This window comes from Xenopus laevis, chromosome 1S (genome assembly GCF_017654675.1).
Source record: "Xenopus laevis strain J_2021 chromosome 1S, Xenopus_laevis_v10.1, whole genome shotgun sequence".
Classification (NCBI taxonomy): Eukaryota; Metazoa; Chordata; class Amphibia; order Anura; family Pipidae; genus Xenopus; species Xenopus laevis.
In genome coordinates this window covers 143,812,955-143,830,788 of record NC_054372.1, presented here as the reverse complement: position 1 = coordinate 143,830,788, position 17,834 = coordinate 143,812,955, and the positions used below count along the sequence as shown (strand labels likewise).

Genomic DNA, 17,834 nt, shown 5'->3' with positions numbered 1-17,834 from the left:
TTAGGCTTTGAAGGACAAGGAAATCAAGTTAATTTGGGGGTGGGAACAACAGTAAACTAAATCTCCAGAATAAATAGATTTTGTTTTTACTATACTGCCAATGTGCTAGGTAAAGGTGACTAATCTCTGCCAAATAACATGGTGTGCCTCTACACTAAGGGTAAGGGCACATGGACAGATTCGGGGAGATTAGTCGCCCCGGTGACAAATCGTCTCTTCTTCGGGGTGACTATTTCCCCCGAACTGCTTTCTCTACCTTCCTGCCAGCTATAATGAATGGACGAATTCGGAAAACGAAGCGCTGCGAGTGCCATCCCGCTGCCGATTTTTCATTGTAGCTGCCAGAAAGGTAGGGGAAGGCAGTTCAGCGAGATTGTAGCCCAGAAGGAAAGGAGATTTGTTGCCTGGGCGACTAATCTCCCCAAATCTGCCCGTGTCTCCTTACTTTAAAGCAAAATAACTTACTAAGGGGTGGCCATTTGTAAAGTACAAAGAAAGCCCAAACCACTGTTTTGGCCACGTTGTACCTTGCTATTTCTGAGTTGTCCAATGCACATATTTAAGGCTAGTGCCATGTACTGTATAGCTGTAAGAAATCCCCTGTGCAAGGGGCCAGGAAGTGGGGAGATCTGAGTGGGTGAACAGGTGGAGGGAGGGCCAGGAAGGTGTGTGCCAGACTTTTTCAAAGATTTTTTTGCAGGGGGCCTAGAATGCCAGAATTCAGGGCCTGTTTTGAATCCTAGTTTTAGCCTGTACACTGCTACTGTATTTAATAGTTCCTATTCTTTAAAACCAGTTTTTCATTAAAGCACAAGGACTAAATCCCAAAACCAGCCCCAATAGGAGATCATAGTTGCTTGATTGAGGACCATTCAGGATGTGGATTAGTCCACTGGACTCCAGTTTCACTCTCGGTTCCATAACAATGTTCTGCCTGTCTTGTTGCAGAATGCTGGTTTTAACGCAGTGCACTTTATATTACGTAATGTGATCTGAAACAGGTGGCCTTTCAATGCATGCAGGTTAGTAAAGTCCTATTATACTGCTTAAGTGGAGAGGAATTTCATATCATTCATTCTTGTATGCGGAAAGGTGAATGTTCAACCAATTCGCATCCGTTATTGCTATATTTAAAGGGACTCTAACTTTTATAACTATATATTCTTTTACATTTGCGATTAACAGTCATGCAATAAGTACTGTAGAGGGGCAAAAAGATTTGCCTCGAATTATTTTTGACCACACACAATTTTGTGGCCACACCCCTAATTACCATGTTCATTTTACAAAATTTGGCAGGTTATGAAAGTTTTATATGTTATTACAGTTTTGATAATGAAGGTGAATTGCCCTTTAAGCTGCCAGTCACAGTTTCCCCAAGAGACCTGCTTATCTTAAATTGTTTCTTTGCTTATCTTAAATTGTTACAAAAGTATCTGCCATGTATTCCAGGATCTCTGACAAAAGTGAATTAAGTTTTAGAAACATTGTATCTTTTTCTGGCTGTTCAGTGCAAGAGATCAAAGAGAAAGTGGGGACATTTCAGTGACAATCTGGGACTGCGGGTTGAGCTGTCAAAATTGGGACCTGCAAAAAACAGGTCAGTTGCAAGGTATGGTTTCCTTATACCTATTCGGGAAACAGAGCATCTTCTTATCTGGGGTAGGGACAACATTCAGCTGTCCAGCCAGCAGTGCACACGGGATGGATTTTGGTGCGGAAATGTATGTATGTGGCCAAAATATGTGATGAAAAGTGTGCCTATGGCCAGTCTGGTGCACCACTAGATTGGCCCAGTTCAAGGAAACAATCTGCTTCAGTGCCCTGTAATTTATTAGAGGGGAAGGACAAGGATCCTGTTAGGGCAGTATTGACATTTTGTAAGTATTGTGGAAAATGTTTCTCTGATGTTTTTACGGTATACTCTTCCCAGTGCTTGAATTCAGATTATTTTAAGTATTTTAAGGTAGTTTTTCAACAATCACAGCACTCTCCCTATATAGAACCTTTCTACTGATATTACTCAGTTCCCTCCCAAAATCCCCTCTAAGTGAAGTCTATGACACAGCAGGTGTGCTTCAGGTTGGCAAGCATATGCTGTGGATCACTGTAGGTCGAGGAAAGAGTGGGCCCAAAAAAAGTGCTCTTTTAGAGTGTTTCTAGTGCTAATCATTGTGCCATTGGGAACAATAGATTATGCTCTTGGCCACATGTATGAAGCATGGGACAGAATGCAAAGTGCAAAAAATGTATGCTGTGTCATTTTATTGCACTTTGCAGCCTGACCCTAGCTTAATGCAGTAAAATGTCCGTGTCACTTACATGAATACACCATTGCTGTGTTTAGCATCACTTTATTCATAAGGGGCAGTATTCCCCTTGGATGCTCCTTGCTCGTCGATCAGTTGTGAAAGCAAAGTGGTGCCAATGGGTGGAAGATGCAGGGAGGGTATGGCAGGAGTTTAAGTACAGGGCTGCACTTCCCCCACAGCAGCATGCTTTACACCTTGCACCTCATTTAAGTCACTGCATTTATTGCAAGGAGAAAAGAGTAAGCTGCATTGAAAACAAAATGTGTGCAAGTAATCTGTGAAAGGATCCTGAATGAGTGGCATTTTGTACACTGGGGTTTACTTGCCCTTTGTGGTTTGCTTGTCAGTGTTTAGTACAAATATCTTGTCATAGCCCTATAGCTGGCCGCAAATGTTTTCATAAAATTGTGCAATTTCTAACTACGAAGTGTGACCATTAGTAAATGGGGTGATCAAACTGCTAAAACCAAAGCAAAATTAAAAAACCTAGCTGATGACCCCCATAAACACATTTGTAAGTTCACTGATGATGCAAGGGCATCTGTCGTCGCGATAAAATGTTTGTATTTATTTATCATGCATGATGTACAACATGACACGTCAGAACGAGAGGACAGGGCAAAGTGCTGGGAAAGCCATTAATTGAGTCTCATTTCTCTCCCAGTTCATTACCGTGTGATTATTTATTTGAATGCATAAGATCCAGGCAAGTTCATTATGCAGAACTCACTCCAGGTTCAAGCAAAAAAGCATCAGCTAATCCCGCAGTTGTCATCTGATCCCATGTCATTAAGAGTGATAAAGACTCGCTATGGATATTTTTGGGAATGTATTTTTCATGTTGCTCCCCAACCCCTTGGATGCTCCCATTGGCCTCATAACAAGTGCTTATTTTTTAATTCCTGGTTTTTAGGCAAGTTTTGGTTGCATAAAAACCAAGTGTACACTTGTATGCTGCCAGTCCACATAGGGGCTACTAAATAGCCAATCACAGCCCTTATTTAGCACCACCCAAGAACATTTTTCATGCTGGTGTTGCTCCCCAACTCTTTTTACATCTTTATGTGGCTCACAGGTATAAACAGTTGGAAACAGTACTAATGACACATTTGCATTTCTGCAGCTTGCGACTCTAGAATTCAGGCTACTAGTCTGGATCAGCTGTGTCTGAATACGATGTTGGCTGATCCATGGGCACATCATGTGCCACAGCACTAATGCTGCAATATACTGAGAGATATTTGTAAATTGGATATAACAATCCTTGGAATTTACAACTATTTTTTAAACTAAGAATAAATGCAAAAAACATGGAAAACAGATGGCAAAAAACAGAAGTTTAAAACCTTTGGTGCTAAGGAGGCACCTTGTAACTTTCCCACTAATTTGCCCCTTCTCTATATGGCAGACCTGGGACATAACTTTTGGCCTCAGTTTCATATTTAAAATAGTCTTGCGCTCACTGAGGCAACTTTGGGCGACTACTGAAAACGCATCGCCGCGTGTGCTTTAGCGCAGACGATTTTTCATTGAAGCCTATGGGAAAACACGCTGAGGCAGTTCGGGTCGCTCAGAAGACGAGGCGATTAGTCGCCAGGAGACAAAATCTCCCCGAATCTCCTGGTGTGGACTAACCCTTAGGGGCAATTTCTATTGCAGGTTGAATGCATATGGCTGCAGTTAAGAGCATAAATATCCAGCTGCAGAGATTCTGTTCTTGATGGTGGCTCCAGCCAAGGTTTGGTATCAAGCCTAAAGTGAATAAGCAGTTCAGGCAGGGTGAATGAGTAGAAGAAGGGAAGACGGGAGAATGCATTATACATACGGATACAAGCTGCACCGGTTTCTAGCTCCAGTAAAGAACCTCTTCCCGACTCACTCTATTGCTCTCACTCTGTTGCTCTCACTCTGTTGCTCTCACTCTGTTGCTCTCACTCTGTTGCTCTCACTCTGTTGCTCTCACTCTGTTGCTCTCACTCTGTTGCTCTCACTCTATTGCTCTCACTCTGTTCCTCTGACTCTATTGCTCTCACTCTATTGCTCTCACTGTTCCTCTCACTCTATTGCTCTCACTCTATTGCTGTCACTCTATTGCTCTCACTCTGTTGCTCTCACTCTGTTGCTCTCACTCTGTTGCTCTCACTCTGTTGCTCTCACTCTGTTGCTCTCACTCTGTTGCTCTCACTCTGTTGCTCTTACTCTTTTACTCTCACTCTATTGCTCTCACTCTGTTCCTCTGACTCTATTGCTCTCACTCTATTGCTCTCACTGTTCCTCTCACTCTATTGCTCTCACTGTTCCTCTCACTCTGTTCCTCTCACTCTATTGCTCTCACTCTATTGCTCTCACTCTATTGCTCTCACGCTTTTACTCTCACTGTTCCTCTAACTCTATTGCTCTCACTCTGTTCCTCTCACTCTATTCCTCTCACTCTGTTCCTCTCACTCTGTTCCTCTGACTCTATTCCTCTCACTCTGTTCCTCTCACTCTGTTCCTCTCACTCTATTGCTCTCACTCTATTGCTCTCACTGTTCCTCTCACTCTGTTCCTCTCACTCTATTGCTCTCACTCTTTTACTCTCACTGTTCCTCTAACTCTATTGCTCTCACTCTGTTCCTCTGACTCTATTGCTCTCACTCTGTTCCTCTGACTCTATTCCTCTCACTCTATTCCTCTCACTCTTTTACTCTCACTCTATTGCTCTCACTCTATTGCTCTCACTGTTCCTTTAACTCTATTGCTCTCACTCTGTTCCTCTGACTCTATTGCTCTCACTCTATTGCTCTCACTGTTCCTCTCACTCTATTGCTCTCACTCTTTTACTCTCACTCTATTGCTCTCACTGTTCCTCTCACTCTATTGCTCTCACTGTTCCTTTAACTCTATTGCTCTCACTCTATTGCTCTCACTCTATTGCTCTCACTGTTCCTCTAACTCTATTGCTCTCACTCTGTTCCTCCGACTCTATTGCTCTCACTATTCCTCTCACTCTATTGCTCTCACTGTTCCTTTAACTCTATTGCTCTCACTGTTCCTTTAACTCTATTGCTCTCACTCTGTTCCTCTGACTCTATTGCTCTCACTCTATTGCTCTCACTTTATTGTTCTCACTCTATTGCTCTCACTCTTTTACTCTCACTGTTCCTCAAACTCTATTGCTCTCACTCTATTTCTCTGACTCTATTGCTCTCACTCTGTCTCTCACTGTTTCTCTCACTCTTTTACTCTCACTCTATTGCTCTCACTCTATTGCTCTCACTGTTCCTTTAACTCTATTGCTCTCACTCTGTTCCTCTCACTCTATTGCTCTCACTCTATTGCTCTCACTCTATTGCTCTCACTCTATTGCTCTCACTCTTTTACTCTCACTCTATTGCTCTCACTGTTCCTTTAACTCTATTGCTCTCACTATGTTCCTCTGACTATATTGCTCTACCTCTGTTCCTCTGACTCTATTGCTCTGACTCTATTGCTCTCACTCTATTGCTCTCACTCTTTACTCTCACTGTTCCTCTAACTCTATTGCTCTCACTGTTCCTCTGACTCTATTCCTCTCACTCTATTGCTCTCACTGTTCCTCTCACTCTATTGCTCTCACTGTTCCTCTCACTCTATTGCTCTCACTCTATTGCTCTCACTCTATTGCTCTCACTTTATTGTTCTCACTTTATTGTTCTCACTCTATTGCTCTCACTCTGTTCCTCTCACTCTATTGCTCTCACTCTTTTACTCTCACTGTTCCTCTAACTCTATTGCTCTCACTCTGTTCCTCTGACTCTATTCCTCTGACTCTATTGCTCTCACTCTGTTCCTCTCACTGTCCCTCTCACTGTTCCTCTCACTCTGTTCCTCTCACTCTTTTACTCTCACTCTATTGCTCTCACTATTACTCTCACTCTATTACTCTCACTCTATTACTCTCACTGTTCCTTTAACTCTATTGCTCTCACTCGGTTCCTCTGACTCTATTGCTCTCACTCTATTGGTCTCACTGTTCCTCTCACTCTATTGCTCTCACTCTTTTACCCTCACTCTATTGCTCTCACTGTTCCTTTAACTCTATTGCTCTCACTCTGTTCCTCTGACTCTATTGCTCTGACTCTATTGCTCTCACTCTGTTCCTCTGACTCTATTGTTCTCACTCTATTGCTCTGACTCTATTGCTCTCACTCTGTTCCTCTGACTCTATTCCTCTGACTCTATTCCTCTCACTCTGTTCCTCTCACTCTGTTCCTCTCACTCTATTGCTCTCACTCTTTTACTCTCACTCTATTGCTCTCACTCTATTGCTCTCACTCTATTGCTCTCACTGTTCCTTTAACTCTATTGCTCTCACTCTATTGCTCTCACTGTTCCTTTAACTCTATTGCTCTCACTCTGTTCCTCTGACTCTATTGGTCTCACTCTATTGCTCTCACTCTGTTCCTCTGACTCTATTCCTCTGACTCTATTCCTCTCACTCTGTTCCTCTCACTCTGTTCCTCTCACTCTATTGCTCTCACTCTTTTACTCTCACTCTATTGCTCTCACTGTTCCTTTAACTCTATTGCTCTCACTCTATTGCTCTCACTGTTCCTTTAACTCTATTGCTCTCACTCTGTTCCTCTGACTCTATTGCTCTGACTCTATTGCTCTCACTCTGTTCCTCTGACTCTATTCCTCTGACTCTATTGCTCTCACTCTGTTCCTCTCACTCTATTGCTTTCACTCTTTTACTCTCACTCTTTTACTCTCACTCTATTGCTCTCACTCTATTGCTCTCACTCTATTGCTCTCACTCTATTGCTCTCACTCTATTGCTCTCACTGTTCCTTTAACTATATAGCTCTCACTCTGTTCCTCTGACTCTATTGCTCTCACTCTGTTCCTCTGACTCTATTGCTCTCACTCTATTCTTCTCATTCTATTGCTCTCACTCTCTGTACATCACATTCAAGGCTGCTGCCACGTTGTCCTCTTGAGCCCTTTACCTGAATGTCACCAGTATGTCCTGTGTCTTTCCTGCTGCAAAGTAGTGCCACGTGATGCCTCTTTACTCCATTTTTCTCACACCGAGAACTTGATAAACTCGCAGCCGGACTGCAACTCCCATCATTCTTTGCTGGCGGGAGTGTGAGGGAGCTCATCTTGCAGGACTGAGACTGAGAGAGCCACTCAGTGCCTGGCTGATGGGTGTGGCCATAAAGTGCTCGACTTGTGCTCCCAGCTGTGCGCGTCTATCTAGTCCCACCCTGTGAGGAGGGGGCAGGATTCAGAGACTTGTGTGCGCGCTGTAGGGAGTCAGTCTGGGCTGGGAGCTGAGGGGAAAAGGCGATGTGAGTCATACAAAGGAGCCTGGCTTTCCTGGAGCTTTCACTTTGGATCCCTTGGCTGGACTGCTATAGCCGCGGCACACACTCGCTTGTTTCGCGTTTCATGCAAATTCTGGAGATACCCGCATCTATTGGCAAATCTCGGCTCTCGTAGCGCGGCCAAACGGAGCAGTAGGACCAAGTCTGGCGGCGTCCGAGCTCTGCCGCTACAAAGTGTCGCGTCGGGACTTGAGAGCTGCATAAATGCCCGCGGAACTACAACAGGTCAGTGTGTGTAATGGAAGGGCACAGTGGGTTCCTCCTGGGGTGTGTTGTACAGCTGCTCACTAACAGGGGCGTGTGTGTGTGTGTGTGTGTGTGTGTGTGTGTGTTGAGCACTGTGTGTGTCCTGCTGCTTCACACAATCACTGAGGAACTGACAGTCTGTGTGTGCCAGTGTGTGCAGGTGCCTGTATGGAATGCTTGGCACTAGAGAGACTAATTGTGGCACTAGAGAGACTACTTGTGGCCACTGGGCACAGCTTCTACTACTTTATAGGGCAAATCACATAGTGTTGGTCACTGATAGTGCTGTGCATTTTAATGGACCAGAGTGTTCCATACTGTAAGGGGGCAAGGTGAGATTTCTTCTGTAAAGGTTTAGTGTGGCTCCTACTATGTATGGCACCGACATAGAACTGGAAACCAGGCACAAGGAAGCACAAACAGGAGTTTTCCTAATAAACCCAGCCAGTGCTAATAGCCTGCTATACAGAGGGAGCAGTAAATCCAGGTAGTTAATTCCAGTGGGGGAGGAGAGGGTTAGTAAGACTGTAAGTCAGACCTGTGTCGGTTTGCAGTAGGATTGCACATTTTCCATGGGAATAAGGCCAGACAGTGTTTGTGTGATGCCCAGCTGGATCCTAATGGGGACAAAACCTTGGATGTACCACCATGTTCGTGTATAGGGGGGGGCTACGTCCCACAGGGAACAAACCCGGTTAATACCACCATGCTGTTCAGAGAAAAAAAACTGCCTTCCCAGACAGCGTGCAGAAGGATTAACTAATACTAGGGGCATCCCCTTTTGTGTTAACTCTAAATAGCAGTTAACTTTGTGGGTGTGTGAATTGTTTTGACAATCATTTCATGTCTCATTCATATGCCTAGGTAGAAATAAATACAAGTGCTTAACAAACATATCGAAATGCGTTTAGTAACAATGTTTGTGTGTATAGGGTCTGCTGGAGCGGCCGTGCTGCACAGATTGTTCGCTTATTAGAGCAGTGGTATGTTTAATATTCAAAGCAGTTAAATAAAGCAATGCACTTTGCAGTGCAAGGTATGTTGCCAGTGCTTTCTAGTTTGTTTGCTGTAAAGGCATGTTATTGTCCCCTTAAATCTGCCCGGGAGGCGTGTGTGTCTGTGGCCCTAGTTTTTTTGTTTCCGAAAATGCAGTCTTCACAAGGAGGATAAAAGCATTCCTGCATAAATGATAGCTGCTCTGCTGCCTCCCTGTCTGCATCTTATTTATCCATAACACCAGTATTTGCAGCACATTCTTCCACTGATTCTTAGGGCCTGCCTATAATGAAGAAGAGGACCTCTTAGTTCAAGGGATGGTCAAGGGACATCCTTAGTGTATTCAATAGTTTTCTGTATGTATAGGTATATCTGGAATGCTCAATATGTGGTCTTTTCAGCTGTTGTTGAGCTGCTACTTTCAACAACCCCCTGGCAACCTTCAGTATTTTAGACTTGTAGTTGAATAACAATTGGAGGGCAACCATGCTGGATCTACTGTTCCATGGGACAATCTGTGTTTATGTCATAATTATGATATTTTTCCTTCTCCCCAGATCCATATGGATGCTGTCCCAGTGAATATTTGAAGCCATATGGCTAGTGATCTAATTGAAAGCAAAACCACATTTTAGTATTAATCAGTAGTTGCATTCTTAGCATTGTGATTCTTCATGTGTGCCAACCTATCTGCTTTTTATTTCGGCAGCAGGGTATGCCATAGAACTTAACGCTGACCTGATCATACAAAAGGTTTCTTTTTCCGTCCTGTAAACTAGAGAAAATAGTGAGAGACTTTGTATTTTGTGCTCTCTGTCAAGGAGATAGGTTTGCCATAATGCAGTAAACTTAACCGTTTCTGATCACTGATGATGTACTATACCTGGTACCCATTCACAAGTAACTTAATCATGAAGTGCCCATGTCCAAATTGATCTCTGCTGTCTATATGCAGAGACTGTTTGTGTTCCTTGGTTGTGATACCAGCTTGGTGCACAAATATCAACATTCTTCCTTTGATGGGTTTCTAGTAATAAACTGTCTTACTTAACTGTGCTTTATATGTCTTTGTAAACAATGATTTAGTGGTCGACAATGTTCCCTCTAATTCCTTCTTGGCTATGTGCACAAAAAAACTACATTTTGTTCGCAAATTTTAAACCTTTGTGTGCAATTTTTAAAAACTGTCAGAATTAATACAAAATATGAAAATTCTTTGTACACACCACAATATACTGTGGAGAATGGCCTAAAAAGTTGTGTGTGTTCTCGCAATCGCACAATTTAGAGGGAACACTGGTGGTGAATGTGGTCTTCTGATATTTTAAGTGTATTTCTGATTCTTTTCCCTTTTTAGCTTGCGCAGACAACTGGCTCTTCAGTAATGCAGTTATTGTGAATTTCTATGCCTTTGTGGTACATTTGACTTATAAAAAAATCTGTACCATGAAATTTTGGTGCCTTTCCCATTTCTGCCACCTACCCAAGGCCAAGCTGTATTGAAACTACGCTTCTTAGGATTAATTACTATCCCTGGCACATAAAATATTACCAGCAGCCAAGTGTTAATTGAAACACTCTCTGCACATGACCACTTTCCGTGGGTTCCGGTGTCCTTTCAGTATGACTGGATTGCATGAAGGACAACAATCACATTACAATTTTTTTTGTTTGTTTCTGGTGTTCTCTGTGAACTCTGGCAGGTGCGTGCGCTTTATTTTATTTTTTAAAATTTTTTAACAGGGTGTGTTTTGTGAATCATTCTGCGACGGGTGTTTTCAATTTTGCTCAGTTCAACTTGTAAGAACATGGGAAGAGAAAGCCCTATTGATGATGGCACAATACACTAGTCTCATATTTCTGTCTTACAGTCTAGATGAAAAATATTGATCGGTTTATGTCCCTGAAGAATTCCTCTAAAGGACTGGTACTTTATCTCGACAGGCAGGATGTTTCGGAGCTCTTAGCACTCCGTGTTTGATTCAGCCACTGTCTTGTTATGTTGCCATTAGTATCTGTCATTTGAGGTCTGATCTGGCCTTGCAATTCTTTCTATCGGTAGTGCTCCTTTGTCATTCTAATGCCGTTTCAGAGATGTTGGCATGAGGATCCTTTAAACTGGATTGACAACCAGCTTATGTGCCAACCTGGTTATTACGGTCACTTATATTCCAAGGACATCCTTCTTGTCTGTGTAATGCTTTGTGTTCATTCACTTTGAGTGCGTTGGAAAGACTTGATAGTAACAGCATAGTAAAAGTTTCAGAATGCTATTCCGTGCTGTGTGTATAATTATTATTTTATTTTTTTTTCAACTTTCTGTTTATTAAAGTTAACACAAAAGTTTGACAGACTGTAATATTGCGTTTTGTTCATACATACAACAATAAAAGTCTTTACTGAAATACAATCTCGTCAATCTCATTATATCACGTGTATAAACCTTTTTTGCGTGTTAACCATTTTTTCTTTATTGTTTAAAAGGGGAAAAAGAGGGGGGAAGGGGTGGGGGGAGGGATTGAGTAACCTTTCGGTGCTAATTATTTTTTTTTAAATAAAATATTTGCTAGCAAACTATTAAAGCATAAATATTGCCCCATACAAGCCTGTAACAGTGATGTGCTTTTTCTTAGACCACTAATGTGATATGGCAAGGTTTTGGCTATCATCTGGAGTCTTTATGCTATTGATTTCAGATGTCTAGCACATCTGTTTATTTCTGCTCTTAATTTTCATGGAGGGACCTGCTGGCTTAATATTATCTTGGTGGGCTGTATTTTTCATTTTATGAAAGGGTGCAGAAACAAACATTTTTGGGCATTGATGATCTTGCAGATTCAGCTATCGACCAGCTAGCAGAAACTCTGGCCAGGGGTTTGATCGGAGATATAGTTCTGCAACATCAATGTTCCAGATGTTTCCATGTGTCCAAAAGCTATTTTTATTCCACGCCTAGGGCAGGCTTGCGTGCTTACACCGTATGCTAAACTGTGACTTCTGAAGCTTCTGTTTATTTTTTGTGTGAACACCGTCATTCATTGTCAGGAAATTTATTATGACAGGTGCAGAGGAGGCTCCAGCTCTGTATTTGTAGTCTTATTCTGTGCAGTTATTTGGTTACTTTGGCTCATTGTGCCTTCAGATAGTGCACCAATGCACTTTTTAAATTAGTTATTATTATCTTGGAAATCACCAAGGACCCATTTGCACAATGCCTTTCCAAACTTTTTGGACATTGCACCTGCTACTGGAGTGGGAAGGGCTTCATGTTTTCGGTGAATTCCAGTTTCACACCCCTCCCTCTATGAATAAAAGTTATTGGCTGCTAAAGTTGCGTCTAGTAGTGGGTAAAGGGGAAACATATTCTATAATGTCCAGTACTGGTATGAGGGGATTTTGAATAATGTTTTCGCCTTCATTTGTAAGGGTTTGTAATTCATTCATTTGTAAGGGTTTGTAATATGCTTTGTATTCTTCCTGGCAGTGTGTATATCACACATTCGTGTCTCATTATGTTGAAAGTTCTTTGAAAGCTCTACATACACAGACAGCATTTCTTTTAATGGTCTGTATATTGGTGCACATACTTGCAATTACTGTAGCTTGTAGTTTTGACTGAAAAGTTGTTCAGATGTATGGCACTCTGTGATCCGCATGATTGATGCTGCTCTCCAATGGCAGCATGCTTATCCTAAATAGCTGTCCCTGCATTTTTTGGACTGACCTTTCAAAACCCCAAAGTGTATCTGATACCTTGGGATATTTCAGCACTTCGCTGTGACTTTTGTGTGTGTGTGTATGTAGAAGTTAAGTGCAAAATAATAGTACCGCTGGCTACTTTGAGAGCTATCCTCCAGTGTGCATAGGTATGCCTGCTGTTTATTTTACAGGTCTAGGATCCATTATCCAGAAACTGTTAGCCAAAAACATAAAACTTATGCAAAGGCAATCTCCCATAGACTCCATTTTTATTACATTTAAAAATTATTTATTTTTTCTCTCCAATATAAAAATGATGCTTGATCCTAACTAAGATATAATGAATCCTTATTGGGTTTAATTAATATTAAAATGAAATACAGCAGACTTACTCCCATATATAATAAAAGCTACTAAGTTTTCCCAGGAGTAGTAAGCCATAGGAACCAATAAGATGTGCGCAGGTGACCTGTAAATGCTACTTACTGGTGGTTGCTATGAGTTACTACTTCTGGGCATGTAGAAGATCCAAATAACGAAAGATCCCTTATCTGAAAACCTCCAGTTCCCAGGCATTTTGTATTAAAGCTGGCCAGAGACGCAAAGATCCGATCATTTGAATCCTCGGTCTGATCGACCAAACAACCGACCTCCGTGGGATGAAAAATGTCAGGGCTCTCCACACACAGTCCGAAAATCGAGGATTTGTATGATCGGATCTTTGCGTCTATGGCCAGCTTAATGGTCCCATACCTGTATTGCTAAACTACTTTCATCTACATTAACTGCTCAGTTATCTAGGATGCATAAGGGTCATGCATAAGGTTGCCAACTTTTTTTGACTTTACTACCAGCCTTCCGGTTGGGCTGTGTTGTCACTTGGGGTGGAGCTGTGTCATATGGGGTGTGAAAATAGGTGCGCTGGGTGACTAAAAGGTGGATGAGGCTGGAAATGGGTGGGGAAATAGGTGGGGCACTGGTACATAACAGCAATGGAGAGGGCAAGGGAAGGGAGGGATTTATAGGACATACTGGTGCTAGCTCTGGCTGGTGATTCAGCTTGGGGCTTGCTGTATCATCCGTAACATAGCCATGATATCTGTTGATTACATACATAATTATACATATTTTGCACCAGTGGGGAAAAAATCATTTAAAAGTCTACTGACACTGATTTTCCATTTCTGCTATGCCATTCACGGTTTCTGGCATTCTCAGAAAATAAAGTGTTCTAGTGGGAACAAAACTGCCATTCAAAGTTATAGCCCCTGAGCTGCTGGATTGGGTTGCAGTTTACTTTTCTCTGTGGGTGTGTGCAGCAGTCAAACTTCCTAAAGTGCTCCATAGTGGGTGGGCTAGGATTTTTTTTTGTTTTTCTTTTGTAACACCAAAAGTAAGGTCATTTAAAAACCTAATGGACTTGGACCAACTAGGGAGGCAAAGCAGAAATTTCAAAATGTTGTCAGCATCATGTTAACAGGAAAAACAATAAGGAAATGTTAAACTTTTTATTTTTAACTACTGATACATTTTTACATTTTACATGATACTGAAAAAGTGTTCTCATAAGGGAAAAATATCATTTTTTTTTTTTTTAAATTTATTTTATTTTTTCAATTAAGCCTTTACCCACACACGTCATGGAGAATGATCTCCGGGACAGTACAAGATAAGTTGCTTGCAGCAAGGTATCATACTAAGAAAACATCCAGCACTAAACCCTTTTGCTTCCTTTCAGGTTAAGATATGATGGCGGCTCACATATATCAAAGGACAAAGGCATCCTGAGAATGTGGCTTAGGGATTTCATTTTTTCTTAAATTCCTAGACATACTACTACTACTACTACTACTACTACTACTACTACTACTACTACTACTACTACTACTACTACTAAAGTTAGTTGGACTGTTCTGTTCACAAAATTAACTTATGTAATATCAAAAGCACAACTGAAAACAATGACAAATGCCTGTTTCCTGGGCCCAAAGGCCCTATAATAAAAATAAAGACCTTTTTTTAAATGAACATATCCTAGTTTCTAATAATCCTGCAGAGCAGATACATTCTACATTATGTATAAATGTGCAATTAGAACCTTATATGGTAGTTGCATTTCAACAGTTGAGCCAGTAAGCTATATAAATGATCTGATTGAATCACAAGTTCTAGGGCTAGCCTTGTGATGTGTGTTAAAGGAGTTGTTCACTTTCAAACACTTTTTTTCAGTTCAGTTGGTTTCTGATAGTTCACTGGAATTAAAGACTTTTTCCAATTACTTTCTATTTTCTATTTGTGACCATTTTTCTAATATTGAAGTGTAAAGTTTAATGTTTCACCTTCCTCTGGGAGGAGGGGTCGTCGGCTCTTTAACTGTTTAAAGTCATACATTAATTTGATACATTTATTTTTGGCCCTATTGAGCAGAATCAATGAGTTTCAAAAAAGCAACTGTTAGAATTGATACAATAATTGCTAATATTCCAAAGATACTGCTGAGAAATGTATCAACTAAATGTAGCAAATTGTAACAGTTCAGAATGCTCCTGGATCACTTAGCTACCAGATTGAGACACTAGACTTCAATTTTGGGAAAACGGTTAAAAATAAAAGATGGAAACCAATTGAAATCATTTCTGGTGAAAAATCTGAAAATAACTCCACTGAAAAAGTGTTTGGAAGGTGAAAAACCCCTTTAATATTGTGGGTTTTTTTCTCCTTTCAGAGCCGATTCCCGATAATAAACTTGTTGTCATCACCCCAACCAGGATAGGTTTAATGTATTAAGGTTAAATATATTGGTCAACATGGTCTTGCTCCTTTCACACATTCCATACATGGGTTCTCCTTGAAATGATAATTTCTTTGTACTGGTAATGAGAGGGCTGATAACAGTTCTGTGTTTGGTATGGCTGAGCAAGAATATTGTCTTATCAGGTCATGGAACATGTTCTGCACAGTGTCTGTAGATGACATCTTTTGACCTTGGGCATTTTGCCCAGAACAAAAATATTAAATGGTCAAATTAATTGTTAAGTGCAATCTGTTAATCCTTTGCAGTAAATTGTTTTAGGGGAGTGTAATATTTCTTATAATCTGTTTTTCAGGATATTGCATTCAGCTACGTGGGTACAAACACAGGAGTACTGGTGTATGTGCTTAATATCCATTCAGCGTTTTGTATTTGAGCCCACCTTATACTTGTATTTACTAGAGGACCTTTGCATACAATGAGTGTTTGGAGGATGGACACATTGTAGATGCAGGCAAACATTTTTGAATTGATGCAGGTGCAGTATTTAACATTCACACACTTGACGTCTGTTCTCATTATATGTGTAGCCCTTGCAATAAATACGCACTCAGGGTACACTCAAAATGTGCTAAAGGCTTTTTTTTTTAGTTTCAATGTAACCGCAGATAAATGGCCCTTGTGTAAACATACCTTTGGAGACCATGTGAAAGTAATTGCTGTCCTATTGCTCTGCTCAGTATAAGGCAAGCATTCCAGGGTTTAGAAATTACTTGTTTTTTTTTTCTTTTTCTTTTTTTTTTGTGGATGCAGCAATAGCCTTCAACCAAGTTCTAGATACTCAATGGGGTATATTTTTCAAAGAGTGAAGTTAGTGATCGTCACAGTCCTCTAGAGTGAAATTCAGCCACTCTCCATTAATTTGGGATTTTTCTCCATTAATTATGGGATTTTTATCAATGGATGAAAGTAAAAGTTCATCCTTTGATAAATGCGCCTTTCAAAATCCCATAGAAATGAATGGAGAGTGGCGGAATTTCACTCTAGAGGACTGTGGCGATCTCTAACTTCACTCTTTGATCAATATACCGCCATGCCTTCTGTCAGGCCTGTGTTCTACAGACTAGGCTGCTTTTTGGTCACCACAGGTACTAATCATGTTTAATCTTTGTAACCGTGTATATGCAATGCAACATGTTCCCTGTGTATGTACTATTATGTATAGAGCTGCAATTGCAAAGTACTGTATTTATTATGTAGGCTTAAAGCTGCACAACCCCTTGATCTTCCCACAGCACAAGGGCAAATACAGTCATATGAAAAAGTTTGGGAACCCCTCTTAATTCTTTGGAGTTTTGTTTATCATTGGCTGAGCTTTCAAAGTAGCAACTTCCTTTTAATATATTCTCACAATCCTCCGCATATGCCGCTCCTTTACTTTTCATGGCCTGCCAGACCTGGGTTTTAAAGCAACAGAATGATACTGAACAATATTTGTTTTCAGATCTTTTGAGAGCTGCTTTGAGGATCCCATGCTGTCACTCTTCAGAGGAGAGTCAAGCAGAAGCACAACTTGCAATTGGCCACCTTAAATACCTCTTCTCATGATTGGACACACCTGCCTATGAAGTTCAAGGCTTGACGAGCTAATCAACCAATTTGGTGTTGGCAGTAATCAGTATTGAGCAGTTACATGCATTCAAATTAGCAAAATTACAAGGTTATCCAAATTTTTGCACAACCAGTTTTTCACATTTGATTTAATTTCATACAACTGAATACTGCTTCACTAAAAAATTGTTCAGAACACACCCCAGTACTCGGATGTTCCTGGGAAAGGAAAGACCTACCACTGTTATCTTTTTTTGTTAAAAGTGGAGTAAATTATTATGAGGGGTTCCCAAACTTTTTCATATGACTGTAGATGATCTGAAATGATTTTACTGCTATAACAAGCCTTAGTGCTGTGGAGTTTTAGTAACATCGATCAAAGGGAACCTGCAGATAGCGTTTCTGTGAAACAGTAATACTCTTATGTTGGCACTGTATCGTCCATGGCTGGTGGCAGTTTAAGAGTTAACACGCTTGAAGCTGCTACGTGTGCTGCTGCTGATGTATTCATTGCATACATTAGCCATAATCATGCTGAGCGGGAGCCCAACTTCCAGTAATTTGATTGTCTTGGGAGAAGTCTTTCCTGACATTTCTGGCCATCAACCAATGGTTATTCGGCAGGAAAAAATATCTCTTTCTCTTTGTATCTTGTAGCCTTTTGTATATCTCTCCATTGAGCTGGAGGCCAGCCCCCTCTGCTGCCTTCTGATTTATGTTTATATTTGCTTTAGTTCCTGGCAGGCTGGGACTGGTGCTGTAGAAAGTCTCATAGAAGGTCAGGCCTGTGTTCTACAGACTAGGCTGCTTTCTGGTCACCACAGGTAGTTTTTATGGCCAGGTCAGCTGGAGTCAAACTCCCTGAGC

At 41.1% G+C, this 17,834-nt stretch overlaps 1 protein-coding gene across 8 annotated transcripts in view; it reads left to right on the top strand.

The window, feature by feature from the left end:
- arvcf.S (ARVCF, delta catenin family member S homeolog) overlaps window positions 1-17,834 on the top strand; it is a 229,655-nt gene that overhangs the window by 121,253 nt on the left and 90,568 nt on the right. The window contains exon 1 of one of the 8 annotated variants that reach the window (XM_041580320.1): window positions 7,565-7,888. The exons of the other annotated variants lie outside the window; for them this stretch is intronic. Within the exon in view, the coding sequence (XP_041436254.1) occupies window positions 7,868-7,888 (21 nt within the window). The 5' untranslated portion in view covers window positions 7,565-7,867. Of the gene's footprint in view, window positions 1-7,564; window positions 7,889-17,834 lie in introns of those variants that run through there. 8 annotated transcript variants of the gene reach the window in all.